The sequence below is a fragment of the Lygodium microphyllum genome, chromosome 10, assembly GCF_053477565.2.
Source record: "Lygodium microphyllum isolate KBCC chromosome 10, Lygodium_microphyllum_v1.1.10, whole genome shotgun sequence".
NCBI classification, from domain to species: Eukaryota; Viridiplantae; Streptophyta; class Polypodiopsida; order Schizaeales; family Lygodiaceae; genus Lygodium; species Lygodium microphyllum.
Genome location: NC_141144.1, coordinates 722,132 through 739,639, shown reverse-complemented (window position 1 = coordinate 739,639; position 17,508 = coordinate 722,132). Strand labels below are relative to the sequence as shown.

General features: G+C 41.5%; 1 protein-coding gene across 4 annotated transcripts; it reads left to right on the top strand.

Moving 5' to 3' along the window:
• The first annotated feature begins 3,761 nt into the window (after positions 1-3,761).
• LOC148029628 (thyroid adenoma-associated-like protein) lies at positions 3,762-11,760 on the top strand. Of its 4 annotated transcripts, none has more exons than XM_087685866.1 (5): positions 3,762-4,922; positions 5,172-7,457; positions 7,544-7,782; positions 7,907-8,506; positions 8,586-11,760. In XM_087685866.1, exons 1-5 carry the CDS (start codon positions 3,822-3,824, stop codon positions 11,203-11,205), a joined length of 6,846 nt encoding a protein of 2,281 aa, XP_087541992.1. In that variant the 5' UTR covers positions 3,762-3,821; the 3' UTR covers positions 11,206-11,760. The 4 variants fall into 4 exon arrangements, with proteins under 4 accessions (XP_087541992.1, XP_087541990.1, XP_087541993.1 ...); XM_087685867.1 differs by having other exon boundaries at positions 4,428-4,600; positions 4,726-7,457; XM_087685868.1 differs by having other exon boundaries at positions 4,784-4,922; positions 5,024-7,457; positions 8,586-11,759.
• Positions 11,761-17,508: the final 5,748 nt, after the last annotated feature.

Genomic DNA, 17,508 nt, shown 5'->3' with positions numbered 1-17,508 from the left:
TTATGTTTTACAATTTGTATGAGGATGAGCCTAGCTCTCTTTTACAAATAATTTCAAAATAAAATTTTAATAAGAAAATTAAATGTGCTACATATGCACTTTGATTTTTGCTTCTCTTTTCATTCTAGTTGTTTGAAAAAATGTGTCTTCCTTTTGTACGCTTCATTTTTCATGCCTTCCTAGAAGGGATTAACATAGTGGCACAACACATCCCAAATGACACATCCATGTCTCCTGGCCTAGTGATGAAGCCATTCTTAGAAAGCAAGAGGAGATAGTCCTTATAGAGGGCCATCCTTATGCAAAGTGGTAGGTCTAGGAAAACCCTCTCAATGTTTATCTAAGTGATATCCATCTAACAACATGGCTCAACTTTGTATAGTCAATCCACATGGTGGGTAAACATCCCTTTTCTCCTCTCATTGAGAGTTGTTGTGAGGATGTGAACTGAGGGTACTTATCTAGAACCAACTCTTGTCGTTAATGAATGTATGTAACTATTTGAAAGAAAGCCTAAACTACCATAGGGATAGGATAGGATTGGGCTCTAGTCACCCAAATTAATATGGCATAGATGGTTTTTGATGTATGGTCCTAAAATCATCCACACTATTAGCCTCTCCATCCTTTGTTACCCACTAAAAGATAAGAACCAAGACCATGGAGAGAGAGAGAGAGAGAGAGAGAGAGAGAGAGAGAGAGAGAGAGAGAGAGAGAGAGAGAGAGAGAGAGAGAGAGAGAGAGAGAGGGCTCGTGTAAGCAAATGATGTTAATGATAGCTCACTTTTCTTCAAAGGAATGTTAGCTATCTCGAAAGATGATGTTGGATGCCAACTTTGTTAAGAATGGTCCTAGTGTTGAACATTTGAGACTTCATAATCCTTTGATGCTTCTAAAGACCTTGTACTATCAACCTAGAATGCTCAAGGATGTCCATTAATGTACTATTGAATGTCCTAGGATGTCTATTAATGTACTATTGAATGTTTAGATATGAGATTGAAAAGTTGAATGCCTAAAAGTGGGTGGGTAGTTAAACTTGCTAGAGACTATATCGAACAAATATGAAAGCATCTACATACATTTTAGTGTTCGTAGTAAGATTTACAATGTCATAGAGGCCAAATATGGCTCACATAATTCCAACTATGAAGGGTCATGATTCCATTGGAGCAAAATATAGCTCATGATGCCAAATATGGCTCACATAATTCCAACTATGAAGGGTCATGATGCCATTGGAGCAAAAGATGGCTCACTTGTTCCAAGTAGAGAATGTCAAAATACTATATGGATTATTGCAAATAAACTAAAGAAGATTGTTTGCTTCATTCAAAATTGGAAGGGACATTGTGCCATACTAATTATTGCATATAGACTAATGAAGATGGATCCATTCATCCCAACAAGAACTAGTAAATGCGAACCCCTTTCATTCCAACAATAACATATATAACAACCCCTAAACTAGTATGGACTTCTTTCTAACATTACTAATGATAGTGAGTTGAAATCTAGTAGTTGAAACATGGGTGTTTTTTGCTAAGTTCAATACAACTTGTGGCATAACTAAAGCAAATGATCAAAATATTATTGGTCAATTAGAGAGAGTCAATCAGGCTCTAGAGGATTTGTTTTGAGAGCATACATAGGGAACAACCAATTTGATTGGGAAGATCACCTTTCAAATAATGGAGTTTGTTTAGAATAATGCTAAGCATCATCAACAAGTTGTAGTCCATTTATGTTGATATATGCTTATTAACCTAGTATGTTTTTGTTGGTAGGATTTTAAAACAACATATATGTGACTACCAGATAAATTTAACAATAAATTAGATAATATCATATCAAAAAAGCTTCGCATTATAAAGTTTTCCTACAACTAAATGTTGGTTGAAATAAAATTACCTTATTGCGAGGACTAAATACAAAGACCCAACTAGTTTACCAATTAGTATGAGGCAAGTAAGAAGGCCTAGTAATGGCTAGAATTGATTTTCTAATATACAAAATAAGCTCAAGTTTGACCAAGTGACAAGCTTAATTTATGTGTTTTTTGTGTGAAAGGAAATGAGAAATTGCATAATGATAAGAATCGTACTCACATCAAGATTGTAGGCAACTATTATTTGCGGTGTTAATAAGAAATGCTACTTATTAACAAAAGTGTTTCTTAGTTGACACATTATTGTGAATGAAGATAATGAATTTTATGGTTGGCAATTTGCTAGTGTGTCATTAGGCATTTTGATTTATTCAAGTATAGTTAGCTCTTCATTTCTCCTAAAACAACTAGCAAATGGACTATTAACTAATACAACATTTACATTAGTTAACGTTACTACATATGAAAGAAACTGGGCTATCAAAATTTCATCATTGCCCCTAATGGATGTGATTTGTTGTTCTTGAATCCTCTCGAGCTCCCATTCAACCTCAAAAGACAAAGACAACTAAAGTGATCATTCCATAAAACTATGATCGTGATTACCATGCTAAGAAAGTCAAACAAGATGGTTCCTTGAATTTTCAAAAATAAGCAAACAAGGGTGCATGAGAGTGCCAAGTAATGAATAGATTTGTTCTAGTGTATTGAGCTAAATTTGGAGTATTGCACTAACAAAAAGGGAACCTAAAAAATTACAATAGCATTTGTCAAACACACTTAGGACTTGGCATGTGCTCACTTGAGAGACTTGGTGTTGTGAACACTAAGGCCACATGTTCAAGTAGAGGATTGAGTAGCTCAATGGTGCCCCACTCATAGGTAGCAAGGGTTGGATGGAGCCCAGTCACAGAAAACAACTCATTGTTGTAATGTCAAGACATTCAAGAAAAGTTTATTCTTGAAGTACAATGCATTTAACACTAACATTTCTCTCCTTTGTTGTTTTTGTGATGCATTTTTCTTTTTTGTCTATGAAAGGTGTGAAGCGCCCCATACAGTTGGGTAGAAAGAGTGATAATCCTTTGGAATCAAATTGAACTATCCACTCATGCATGATGCTACCATAGAGATGGCCCTTCACACCTTCATAAGAAGTTTTTGACAAAATTTCACTATAAATCCCACATTATGTATTACAACAACATTATGAGCATCTGTGAGGGAGGGACTACATATCTAGCTAGGTGTGGTTAGGGCTAGGGGGTTGCAAGCCGAGGATAGGGGTTGGCAGCCTCCTTCCACCAACCACATCTAGCTAGGTATGTGGTGCCCCTTGAGGAGATGCTCATGATGTTGAATACTGTAAGGGATCAATAGCCCTTGCCCACAATTGCACCTAGCTAGGTATGCGGTGCTTCATGATGAGGAGAAGCTCATGATGTTGAACACTATAGGGGGTTGATAGCCCCTTGCGCCCAACCACACCTAGCTAGCTATGAGATGCTTTTGAAGGAGAAGCTTATGATATTGAACATTATACAAGGCTAGTAGTTCCTTGCTCCTAACTATGCCTAGCAAGGTATGCAATGGCTCGTGAGGAGAAGCTCATGATGTCGAAGAGTATAGGGGGTTGGTAGCCCCTTGCCCCCAATTGTACCTAGCTAGGTATGTAGTGGCTCGTGAGGAGTTTTGCATCCCTAAGCATTCTAATGTTTTACTTTGCTAGCATTGTCCTTTAGGGCATATATTTATTGGTGGTGCATATCTTTTAAAAAATTACCTACTGTTAATTTCAATTAAATTATCCACCAATATTTAGATATCTTTCTTTTTAAGAAAGAAAAATTTATTTTAGAAAATTAAAGGAAAAAAGTGCTCTCTGTCTCTCGCTCTCTCGCTTGAATCTCTGTGCGTGTGTGGCCGAGCAGCCATGTCTTCGTCCTCTTCATCGAAGTGGAGAGCCCTGCAGCGGCGACACAAATGGAGCTACGACGCGCTGCGCTTGCCTGCATCCCTGCTGCACCGCCTCAAGGGCATCATCCACCCCTCCTCAGGCGGAGCCGCAGCTCTCCCCTTAAGCAGATTCGTGAAGACTGTCCTGGACATGGCGCAGCTGCCATCCCTCCATTCCCAGGTCGCTGCGTTGAAGAGCGTCATCACTTCATTCCAGGATCTTGTACGGACGAAATCCGGCGATGCCAGCGCCTTCGAGGACTCCGGGGAGCTGCAAACTGCACTTCTCCTCCTTGTTGAGCTCTTGTTCTTGGAGAATTCTGTCACGTTACATCGGAGTTTACTGTCCTGCCTGGCATCTCTTCCTGAAGGACTCTGGACTCTCATGAGTGCGGCATTCTGTCACTGCTGTGTTGATTATGGTGTGGGAGGCCACAAAGAGCGTAGATTTGGGCTCGTTGCCATGGCAAACTCTTTGATCAATCTGCCAAAGCCTGGAGCTCTCAAGGGAATGCTAGACATGCTAGCTGGCATGGTGGCAGAGTCGGTGAGCTATGGAGTGCAGTCTGTTTTAAGGGAGGCATGCAAAGGCGGACGCCCAACCCCATCTGCGATGGAAGAATGCCAGGATGCTTTGTCTTGCCTGTACTACATGCTGCAGTACTACCCTCACAGGTTGATCGTTCCGTGTGCAAGAGTAGATCAGTTGTCCTTGACCTCTCCAGATGTGAATGAAGAGTCACCTGACGACCACAGGTTGAAAACTACACCTTCACAAGTTGATCCAGGGAAACAGTATTCTGTCTATCATAGTGCTCTCAATGTGGTTCTAAATGTACTACAGACAGGATATTTATCAAGGGATTGCTCTGTTGCTGCAGGAGTTGGTTTGTGTGCAGCTGCTCAGTTTGAGACCAGGCATTGGGAGCTTGCTCTCATCCTTTCCAATTCTCTGTTTGCTGCATCTGAGAAGAAGTTTGTGGCACCACTGAAGGAAGGTTTGAGATCTGGGCACTTGAATGAAGCAAAATTGGAGGTTGCAATCATGGAATTGCGAGGAACCACCTTAGCTGATGAGGTTAGAAAATTTACAGATTTTGGTAGGCTCTGCACTCTCAGGGGACTTCTTACTGCCATACATCGTCCTGTTCTGAATTTCAATTTATTGTATGCTGTTAGTGAAAATACAGGACAGAAGACCACCTTTTTTGTTTGGAGTCTTCTGTTTGATGGAATATTACCGGACCTTTGTCAGCTTTTAGAGAGTTCTGTTGATAGCCACTTCAAATTCCATTCTGTCACAGCTCTGCAAATTTGTCTGCAGCAGATCAAGGCTTCTATCACCATGGGGATCACCACTTCTGCACTAGCAGAGCTGCAGGGCACTGCTGATTACCGTGAGTTTTGTATAAATCCATATTGTCCAATACCAGATGCAGCTGTCCAACGGATGCTCCAAATAGTCTGGAATAATTGGGAGGACCCACTCAATCAGACTGTCAAGCAGATCCAGGTAGTTTTCAACTTACTTGTAGATGTGCAATGCCTGTTTTTTGACGGGAAAGTGCAAGGCATTTTCAGTGATGAGCAGAAAATAGTCACGACAGAAACACAGTCAGGGGGGGAGTACAGAATTAAGGAGTTTCTGACTGCAATCGCTAAAGAACTTTTGTCAGTGGGTGGCCATCGGAAGGGTAGGTATGTACCACTCGCATCATTAACATTGCGATTAGGTGCCCAGAATATGCTAGTATTGAGCCGTAATCTGCTTTTCGAAACCATTAATGCTATGGTAGATGATGATGTGTGCTGTTCAGCAAGTGCATTTTTGAAAGTTTTCCTTGAACGCCTTCAAGAAGAGTGTTGGAGCTCTGAAGCAAGCGTGACAGAAGGGAATATTGCTTTTCGATGCCTCTGCTTGCCTCCTATTATAGCTGGCATGGTTTCTGGAAACAGCAGGCTTCGTATCAATCTTAACATTTATGCACTTCCAGTTACCTTGCAAATTGATAGCGATGCCATTCTATCAATGATCAGTTTTGCTATCTGCGATGAAATGTCAGAGCCAGAGCAGACACAGGGTTGGCATGAGCTACAAGGGTCCAGGGGATTGCCCAAGCAGCTGACGACAGATCAGCGTGTAGCTTTAGTGGTTGGACTTCTGAAAGTGGCTCGCTCGCTGTCCCTTATGGAAGGTGATATCTGTTGTTCTACTGAAGTTGTAGCTTCTTTTGAGAGCCAACAATGGGACTTTAAATACAGCTTGGATGCAGTGGCACTAGTGTCAATCAAGAGAAACATCTTTCATATTCCTCTTGTGCTTTTATTGCTTGCTGTAACCCATAGCGAGGAATCTTTGCGGATAGATGCAACAGAGGCTCTTTGCTTGAATCCCAAGACAGCCTCTATGCCATCTCGTGCGGAACTAGCACTGTTGAAGATTTCAATTCCTCTGAACATGCGCTGCTCCTCAACCTCTTTTAGGATGAAATGGACAAGTCTTTTCAAGAAGTTCTTTTTACGAGTTCGGACATCTATTGAAAGGCAACACAAAAATGAGGCTATGAAACTTAAAATGAAAAGCTCAGGCAAAGGAGAGAACCTGCCAGACGATGAACTTTACTTCACCATGGCTGTAGATGTGGAGCAAATGCACAGTTTTATGGACTGGTTTAGCCAAATCCTGATTTTTTCTGTCTACCCATCTGCCCCTTACGAGCGCAAGCACATGGCCATGGAACTTATTGCGGTTATGCTTGACCACTGGAGGCCGACAGAACCCTTTGAAAGTGGGTTTCCTAAGGATCATAGTATAGTTCACAGGTTATTGACACAAGATGCAACAATGATCTTGGTGGAGGCAATAGTTGACAGCTGGGACAGGCTGAGAGAGGGAGCTTTCAGGATTTTGATGTCCTATCCAAGTCCTTTACCTGGCTTTGAGTCTCCGACTGAAGTAGAGAAAGTGTTGAAGTGGGCAGTTAAACTAGTTAATAGTCCTAGAGTGAGGGAGAGTGATGCAGGAGCGTTAGTTCTACGGTTGTTGTTTCGAAAGTATATTGTTGAGCTGGGATGGACATTGAGGTTGCATCCTGAACTTGCAGTCATACGCACAACTTCCTCCGATGAAAATGAAAGGAACATGAAAATAGGTGTGGCTGTTGGAAATTTCATTGAGTCACTGAATGACTGGTTGGAATGGGGTGTCGTAGAGGGTGAAAAGGATTTGGTCAGGGCATGTAGGCATAGCTTTGTGCATGGTGCATTGCTAGCCTTCAGATATACCATGGATGAAGTTGATTGGAATTCCAGCTTTTTAAGTGCCGGGGCTTCTCAGCTGCAAAAGTCCATAGCCAGATTAATAGGTCTCCTTACACGGGTGACTGCTGTGGCTCTGTGGGTCGTTTCAGCAGATGCTCTCAGCATGCGCGACAAGCTTGGCTCTTTGCAGCTGGAAAATCCTGATTTAAACTTATTCCTGGAAGATGAGGATACAAAGGGCGTGGATGACTGGACAGATCTTGCTGTTGGACAAGGAGATCAGGAAGATATAGGGTATATGGCTCCTACAGAGCAAGCTATTATGGTTGGGTGCTGGCTTGCCATGAAGGAAGTGAGTTACTTGGTTACTATTTTTATTTATGCTGCTTTGTCAAGTATTGATAATATAAGTTAAAGTTTGCTAGTTGCCTTGGACAGGTGAGTCTTCTTCTTGGTACAGTTACAAGGAAAGTTCCTTTACCAGGCTTTGGCACTGAAAGTGTTGAAGGGTGTGAGAATTCACCCCTCGTAAGTCTACTGGACTCATGTCAACTTGAAATGATTGGGAATCATTTCCTGCAAGTTCTATTTTTAATGAAGCACAATGGCGCAATAGACAAAACCAGGGCAGGTTTTGTGGCACTATGCAATCGACTGTTATGTTCAAGTGACTCAAGGTACTCAGTGAGTTTGTGTTTTCAATTTGTGCTTGCTTTACTTCTCTAACATGGGATCTTGATGCCTTGCTTTTAGTACAAATATTGTTTTCATTGAGTTATACCTGGTATTGGAATGTCTCAGACTTAGCAAGATGCCAGAAGTATGGTTGCAGCAGTTAATGGACCGTACTGATGCTAAAGGGCAGACTGTGGATGATCTTATAAGAAGAAGTGCAGGGATACCTGCTGCGTTTCTTGCTCTTTTTTTAGCAGAACCTGAGGGAACCCCAAAGAAGCTTCTTTTCATTGCAATGAGGTGGATTATTGATATAGCCAGTTCCTTCCTGACAAGATCAGCTGCTGAGTTTGGTGTTGCCAAATCACTGAAGCCTAGCAGTGATGCTTCCACCTTCACTGAGACTGATGAATGTGTAAAAATGAGGCTGGCTGAGACCACCCCAAGGATGCTGAAATTGCGTGATGAGGGTGTAGTTCCTACAGTGCATGCATTCAATGTGATGAGGGTCACATTTAATGACACAAATCTTGCTACAGATTCATCAGGTCTCTGTGCAGAGGGTTTGATGGTTGCTATTCGGGCCTTTTCGTGTCATCATTGGGAGGTCCGCAATGCAGCAACATTAGCATTCACGGCGTTATTGCGACGCATGGTTGGCTTTTTTAACATCCTTAGTAGCGAGTCTGCTCGTCGCGCCATTACAGGTTTCGAGTTCTTTCACAGGTGTGCTCAGGTGTGTGGAGTTTTGATTGCTACTCCCTGTGGTTCAATATTTTGATATGTTCATTGTGCTTGTGTTAAGGTATCCTATTCTGCATCCATTTCTTCTGGATGAACTGCGAAATGCGACACTGCAGTTTGCCAATGGTGCTGGAGATGATTATCCTATTGGATCAGACAAGCAAAATCTAAGTAGAACACTACATCCTAGCTTGACCCCTGTCCTCATTATCTTGTCACGCTTGAAGCCGTCTATCATCAACTGCAGTACAGATGATTGGCTTAGCCCCACAGCTTTCATGCCATATGTTTCCAGATGTGCCACTCAGTCAAACTTGAAAGTCCGTATTCTTGCATCCCATGCATTGGCCCCTCTTGTGGTAGCAGATAACTTACTACAGATGCTATATGGACTCATCAAATGTTTGCCATTACAAGGGGATGGTAGTTTAATAGGCTATTCCGCTAGTAATCAGCCTGATATAACTATCTCTTCAATATTCTCTGCAGGCTTTGCAGAGTCAAGGCTTTCTTCTTGCAGGATGTCTTTCAATGCCATCCATGGGGCGCTTTTACAGATGCAATCTTTGCTGTTGTGCAATTGCATAAATCTTCCGCTCAATTCAAGCATACGAAAAGACATTCTTGTTCTTCTTCCAGCAGCTCTAAGTCAAGTAGACAAATTGAGACTCTTACAATGTCCGACAGTGGCTGCAGCATTTCTGGAAGTAATCCATAGTCTGGCAAGGTTTGAAGAGACATGCAGTTTAAGTGACCAAGCTGGTGTTTGCCGAGACTTGCTTATTCGGACGAGTGCTGCCTTTCTGGAAGATACGCAAACTAAAGAGCAGTGGGATCCCACAAAAGTACTACTTCGGAGTAGAGCTTGTAAATTCTATTTCACAGCCTCTCTCTTGCAGTGGCCCCCAGATGTTTCACTGTTAAGATGCAATGAGGAATACGAAGGCATGTATGATGAACGGAATGGCTTCGTGTTGGAAAATGGCGAGTCGCAGGCTGTTCATATTCAGAAGGATCAAGAGCCATATATTCCCTGGTTGAGAAGTTGCATGTTTGACCCCATGTATGAGGTCCGACTGGGATTGCTGAAGGTTCTGAAGAGTTTTCTTGATCTTCTAGAAAGCAAACATGCAGCAGAATCTGTGGACCATATACTGCAATGGCTGACTTGTAAAGTGCATCCTTTACTTATGGAATGTCTGAATGTTGAAACTTATCCCCGTTGTGTCAGATATGCACTGGTTGACTATTTCACTCTGAGCATGCTTCAATTGAAGGTATGGAAAACTACTCCCTATAGATTGCAGTTGGACTCTAGATCGAGCAAACAGTCTTCAGATCTTCCTGGTGGCAACACAGAAATGTCAAGGGCCTTATCATTATGGAGACTGTTTTTAAATATATATCAAAGAACAAAGCATGGAAAGACTCAAGCAGTGGCCCTTTGTTGCCTGGGTCTGTGTGTCCGGCAGTTGACTGGAGGCATTGCAAAGGTCTCTACAGCAATGAAATATAACCGGTGCCAAGAAGAGTTGTTTACGGATGCCGAGTGGCACTCTACTCAAGAGCCAGTCTATACTTGGTTGGCACTGATTAAGAAACACAGCCTGGCAGGTGAGCCTGTCATGCTGCGCCAAGCCACAGCAAAAGCAGCCATTGCTTCTGGCTTGCTTGAGCAGCTTGAGTCGATAGGAACACATTATAAGTATTGCAACTGCTCTTTTTTTGAACCTTCTTTCAGTGGTCAGTTGCTTTCAAGAGCTGATGGGGATAAGCATGCCATGAATGGTTGTATGCTTGTCAGTTGGTATGGAAGAGCAATTTTGGATGTATGGCTGATTTGCATCAAGCTTTTGGAAGACGAGGATTTTGATTTGAGAGAGGATTTGGCTACTGGTGTCCTTCGCACTATATCCTCCGTGCTACAAGATAAAAAATTTGGTTCTGAAAGGGATGACCTTGTGCCTAGTCAGGTGGAGAGGGTAATTCAACTCAGTTTTGAGTTCCTTACTTTGCAATTAAGCCATTCGATGGTGTATAGGCACACCCTTGCTGATTGGGTTTTGAGGGAGGTTGCTGATGTAGATGTCATGCAGGATGATCGTGATTTAGTACGGAGGTTATTTGATAAAGAGGTTGATAACCATCATGAAGAAAAGCTGTTGTTTATACAGCTCTGTTGTTTCCACCTAACCAAGACATTAAACAATGTTCCGGGACATGATGAGGCAAGGCCAGCCGTGGGCAACAGTAGCTGCTCTGATGTAAGTGGCACCTGTGGTCTCTCTGAATTCGTGGTGCACTGGAGAAGCAAATTTCTGGCGAGTCTTCGGACTTATTTTGAACGCTGCCTTGGTTTGGAGAGGGAGTTGCAGTGGCTGGGGGGGCTTACAAATCATCCGGATGTTTTCAGGGGCTGTTATCCGATTCTGTTGGGCCTGCTAGCTTTAGCAGGGCCAGTCGACGGGGCTGGCAAACAGTTAGCTTTTCTTGACGAGTTGTCGAAAGTTGCTGAAATGATCGAGCCGCTTGTGACAAATCGTCTGATTTTTAATCTTCTGCTGACGCTGTTGAAGAGGTATGAAGAACGATTCGGTGTCCCGCTTGGAGCTTCTTCCCTCCAGAAGACAAACCCACCCCTTGCCCTGGAGAGTTTTGATCCTTACTTTTTGCTCCGGTGATTCCGGTTTAAGGTTTCGACTCCTTGGATGACAATTTCCAAAATTCCGATCTCCCGGCACCCCCTCCACCTCCACCTTCACCTCCACCTCCACCTTTGCCTATGTTATCAAGGCTAAAGGAAATCTTGCAACAGTCGTGGCGCAGTGCAGATTGGGATGAAGGATTTGGATACTAACTCATTGCCATTACATTACTTCCGTCTAGACGACTGGACGATGGTTCTCTCTTCGGTAGATGTAGGTCCACTGACATTCATTATAGTATTGTTGGATGTGTTGATATCTTTCAGAAAGACCAGAAAGCTTGAATGCCCCTTGATCTTGTGAGAGGGAGGTTTGATCCCTTTGGTTGGTCTAATAATATGAAATGGCCATTGAGAGTTTCTTTGGAAAGTGAGTTAATGCCCTTTATATACTACGAGGCCTCCTCTAGTGTCTATAGTGTATAGCTCGGAGAACCATTACTGTTTGTACACTTACATCTAGGAATGGTAGCATCCTGTAAAGCATTTAAATTGATAGCCTGCACTATTGTTGCACAAAATTGCTTTACTTTCGATCTGATTTTGACATGTTCCTCTGTGCAATTTGAATTTGATTTACATGTGCGCATTATTAATCTGTAATTGGCAACACTAGAACTGCGATTATGTGTGGTTGTGATGCAACTGTTTGAATCTACAAACATCCTACCAACTGCTTGAAGGTGGTTACAAGGTTCTAGTCCATGGGAGGAAACCCCTAGTCTTATCAACATTGCCTTAATATAGGTGTCCTCATTCTTGAGTAACTATCAGAAAATCCCTCATGTGCAACCAGACATGAGTTTCCACAATAATTTTAAGTCTCAAAACTATGTGAATTACAAGGAAGGTGCCTATCATAGACTAGGTATTTACCTTGATCCACAAGTTTTTAGTTCCAATTATTCTTGTTAATTGATGCGTCTCTTACTGCACCCACATATGCTTCCACACACACCTACGCTAGTTCTCCTATCCTTTCCTCTAATCCTATTGCCTTGCGAGTTACCCTACCAAGTGTTACACTTCAGCCTTGGTCATGTCCCCCAGTACTTTTATTGGTAGTCCAATTATATTGGGCATGATTAGGAGCTAGGTTTGAAGTGTTCTATCGAGTAGACCCTCAACCCCTATAGATGTGATTGATGGTTCTATGCCGGGTGTTACGATTTTGTCAAGATTTCTACACTAGGCCCTAGCTACTATGCTAATTGGAACATAGAGATTTGTGATGGGGATTCCTTTGAATCAGAGTCTATACATGCCTATGGGCACTCAAAGTCGTGGATTCAATTCTTGTGCCAATCACACATATGGTTAGTGTGTTTAGTAAATCACGTATTCCTGACCCGCACTCTAGTATTGCACCTATATCTAGAATGCCCTCCCTTTGCCCTCTATGCCAACACCCCCTAGAGCAAGTGCTCATTAGAAGTTCCAAGATTTCATATTCCACTAGACCATTCTACCCTCATATGGGGCTGTCCTCCTTTGTTTACAACTCATAATTTGGGATTTGGAGGTTCTAGTTATTTATCCGCTTGTGGGCCTGAACCTATTGGTTTTGATATCTCTATGCTTTGGGTTTGCTTTAAGTTTCAAATTTTAGTATCCCTCCATTGTGACCCCTAAGAACTTCAAGTTTGGGTTTTGTCCCTCAAAATCCAAGAGGATGTATAATTTGATACCTTGGGTTTTATGCCTAAAAATTATTGTGGAAACTCATGGTTACTTCCACATCATATGAATCAAGATGAAAGAGATGTTTTGTATAAGAAAACTTTCAAGATTAGTCCAACCTCATGCAACATGTGCTTGAGAGTCGAGGCCTTTGGGACTTAGTTTGCATATCCAAGCCTTGTCTTTTCTCCCAACTATAGTGATTTAGTTTGCTCATGAAAAGTTTGCAATGCTATAGTTGTGATCGAGCTTAAGGAGGGGTTGATGCTAGAGTTTCACTCACAATTCGTCCATTCTCCTCTTGCATCAAACTATTGGGCTCACCTTATCGACCACTATTTAGGCTTGGGACAAGTGACAGAGAATTAGTCTTGATCATGAGCTTCGCCAATTTTCCATTTGAGACGGGGATGATATGAAAGTCAAGTTCGTTGAATATCAGTAGTTACTTGCTTGATTCTCCAATCACTTCTACTCCAAAGCTAGAAGACAATTAGGTATCTTTATTTTTAAACAAGTTACCTCCAAAGTGGTTCACTTTCTTTCAACAAATCATTTTGTTGCCTTGTATCCTTCATTTTATGACTTTGAATGCCATCTTTTATGCTTTGTAAGGTTGCATGATTAGGTTCCATAAGAAAGATATACACTTCATGCACAATTGGGAGGGAAAGTCAGTGAAGAGGTATACGCAAATGTCAATACCTTTTTTTTTAAATGGAGACCTTACACAACTAAGTGAGTAATATACTTCTCCAAAATACCATCCGCCTTGTATTTAACATGGAAAATCCACTTTGTACCAATCACCTGCTTATGACAAGGACCATCAAACAAGTATCCAAGTCCCATTTCGATTGATCCTCTTTACGTCATGCTCCATGGCATTATGCTTGTCAAGATCTCTAAGAGCCTTCTTCCACATCTCAGGCTCATCGTGCACAAGATAATGAGTTGTGAAGATTGATTCACTAAAATGCATACAACAAGCGTTGTAGAGTATCTAGGATGTATGAGGTAGTTTAAAAAGGAATCAAGCCACAGTCTTGCATGGTTTGCTAGTAGCAGTGAGGGAATGGGTCCCTTGAAGGTTGTCAAGAAGTAGATGGCTCTACAATAGGATTGGGAGCAAGAAATGGTCTAGGCCCACTCAGTACAAGAGAGCGTCTCATCTTGGATTAGCATAATAACATCCCTCTCATCAAAGGTGATATCTTGCTAAGTGTAGATCTTGTTTGTGTGGGGATGAAACACTCTGTAAGCCTTTGCCTATGTAGAGTAACCCACAAAATGAGCAACTTTGCTTTAGGCTAGAGCTTCCATTACTTCTCATCTAGAGTGTGCATGTAGGCATGGCACCTAAACACTCGCAAGTGAGCAATATGAGGCTTCTAGCTATAAAAAGCATCAAAGGTGGTCCAATTAGGTACCACTGCTCTTGGGCTCTGGTTGAGGAGATACACATAAGTGTTAACTACGTTAGACCTAAGGTGTTCAAGAAGCTCCATGGCAAACAACATATGACAATCCATGTTCATAACTACCCTAGTACATCATTCCACTGCTTCATCTTATGAGAGGGGGTTGGTAGAACTATCATTGGATATCGTTCTGCTATAGAAACTAAGTGAATTCATTTGAAATGAAACCACCACCACTCTCCTATATGGATGCTCATTGATTACTAATGAGTTGCATGACAATAGAAAAATGCGAAAAAAACTCTAGACTTTTACTTTAGAAAATAAAACCACATATTGTGTGAATAATCATCCTAGTACTAGACACCAATCAAAGATGGAATAGGTGATTGGCCACTAAGATCAATGTAAACCAATTGAAGTATGCCTTCAGTGTGATGTTGGGCTTACTGTGGGAACAATGTCTAATGTTGCTTGCCTAGCTGACATGGTCTATAAACATCCCGAGTTAATTTCATTTGAGAGATGCCATCCAGTAAACTTATATTGTGACAACTCATAAAGAGTATCATATGAGAGATGTCCAAGATTATAGGACACAAATGCTCCAAATCAGAGGGGCACTAAGCTAGGGGTGCATGCACAACGGAACTCAAAGCCCTTAAATGGAGATTTGGACAAGAACTTAGTCATAAAGTAGAGACATTCAGAGAATTGGTGCCATGAGCCACAATCAAACATGTAGGCTCATTAATGAGCTCAATGAAGTCTTCATTAGTGATGACTTGTCCTAGTTGGGAAAGTTTGCACAAGAGTAAATTGGCCCCAAGATATGGGACAATAAACATTGTTGACCTTGGTTGATTTGGGCCTAGTAAGTATAAAAGAGAATTGAACCAACACTCAAAATCATGGCCTTAAAGCCATTACCACACCCAAATAGATCCACTTGAGGGTTTCTATGAGATGAAAATGTTGCAAAGGGGGGTCATATGGTGAGTAGAACTATTATGAGCAATCCACTAGACTAGATGGCCCCACAAGCGAGAGTGGTGGGCCTCAACTAGCTACTCAAGCAACTCAATAATTTGGACCAACCCAAAATCCCTCGTGCTCTCAATGGAGGCTTGATTGTCTTGAGAATTGAGGTTCATCAAATGTCTAGCTGACCAATTAGGCATCCCCTCAAGAGTTTGAAAGGGTGTTGACTAAGAGGGATTATTCGAAGTTGTATGATCAATGGGGCTAGCATTCCACCATTGGTTGTTACATGTACCTTGATTTTGATTTTGATTTTGATTTCAAGGTTGTCATTCCCCCCTCTCTACCCTTGTAAAGGTTTGACTAGAAATGCCGAGATAGTTCTTTTGACCTTAGCATGACACTTCCCATCCACATGGCCACATGGCATGCCTTCAAGCAATGGGTGGTACTAGTTATTGGGGTTTCCTTGAAGGGAATTATTTTATGGAGTATCACCTTTCCTTAGACTTTGATCCATTCCGTGTTTTTTCTGAGAGGTAGAAACCAAGTCACCTTGGAAAGACTTAATATAAAAGGGCACTTGTTACATGAAAATACTGTATGGGCATCACTTGAGTCGACCCTATTTCATGATCATATATGTACTTACATACTCCCCATGCATATGGACAAATGCACAATAATATTTGGGCTCTCAAGGGAATTTTTGGGATGGGACCTCTCAGGGTAAAATAGGGGTATTTCCTTATCACCTCTATAGTCTTGGTAGGTATCAAATCAAGACATTAAAAGTTCATGTATTTCTTTATTGCAACCCCTAGTCTCACAAGTGCTCTGATATCATGTGAAGAGAACACTTTAGGGTTTGTAGAGAAAATACAAAATGTGCACAAATTGAACTAAATAATTGAACAAAGAAACTCAAAAACACAAAACACAAAGTGTAGAGGGGAGGAATAACTCCAAGAGCAAAGGAAAAGTCAAACCACTGTCTCCCAAGGAGCAAGCTAAATAGAGGGAGTTGATTGAGATGGCCTCTAGAAGATCCCAAAGTAGAATACCACTAAAGCTTCGATGCCGGAGGATGCAATGTAATTAGAGATAAAGAAAACACACATGTGGCAACCCTGGAGGAGTGATAAGTAGCTAATGCACCCTTTAGAGGAGAAAATGTAGTTGTAGAAGAACTCTAGAAAGTGGATTAATAGCAAATCTAATGAAAATGCAACCATTAGATCGTTAAGTTGACGATGCTTGCCGAGGCATCCTAATCAATAGTAAATGTAGCTATAATCAGGCTAGAAATGCCATACAAAGGACTAGAAATTATTCACTAGTTAAGAGATGATGATGTGGCAGTTGGGTGGCTACAAGGTAGCCTTTTATGAAAGAAAATGTAGCAATTAACATTTAATGATAGCAAGTTGGGGCAGTGGGTGGAGTAGTCACCAATAGGTGGAGATGGCACAGAAGCAATGGTGATGGCAACAAATATGTGAATATGGTATGTTGAGATGCTAGATAGATCCCCCTATTTAGAGACACATGAGCCAATCCAAATGTTTGAGGTGGTGTCTTGATTGTCTTAGGTGACGCTCAAACACTTTGGGTGCATTTAATACGGGCCTCCAAACATTTTGGGTGCATTTAATATTTGAGTTTCAAGGATATTTCATGAGCTTAAAAAGGGTGATTAATATTAATTAACCCTTTGTTGCTTAGCATCACCCTCATTACCCTTCAATGGTAACTCTTTTATATTGCCTTACTCCACAACCCATCATCAACTTTCCATCATCACCAATGCTTTCTCCACTAGTAGGCTACCCCTAACAATGTGACTACAATTGATTGTTGAGACTATTACACTAGTCTCTAAGGAGCATTTATTATGTTTACCACTATTATTTAGTCGCACTAGGTTTGTTATTTGCTAGATAGCACTTGTACATGTTGATGGTTGTTGTTGTCATACAACTATTGGTTTCTTTCATCTTACTACTACTGGTAGATGCTACCTTGCTCTGAGAGGTACCACCCTACCTTGTTGGCCCTTGTTTGGCTCTTCTAGCTTGTGTTCCTATTGTTGTACACTTTTCCATTATGGGTTGTTATCTTGGGGTATAACTTAACTATGTTGAATTGCTATAGACTATTTCACTCAAGTGGTTTGCTGTTAGGAATATGTTTATATA

Excerpts from the sequence above, each read along its gene's own strand:
- LOC148029628 (XM_087685864.1), top strand. The coding sequence starts at position 3,822 with ATGTCTTCGTCCTCTTCATCGAAGTGGAGAGCCCTGCAGCGGCGACAC. Across the intron at positions 7,458-7,543 it reads GCTGGCTTGCCATGAAGGAA|GTGAGTCTTCTTCTTGGTAC; the intron begins GTGAGTTACTTG and ends TGCCTTGGACAG. Across the intron at positions 7,783-7,906 it reads TTATGTTCAAGTGACTCAAG|ACTTAGCAAGATGCCAGAAG; the intron begins GTACTCAGTGAG and ends GGAATGTCTCAG.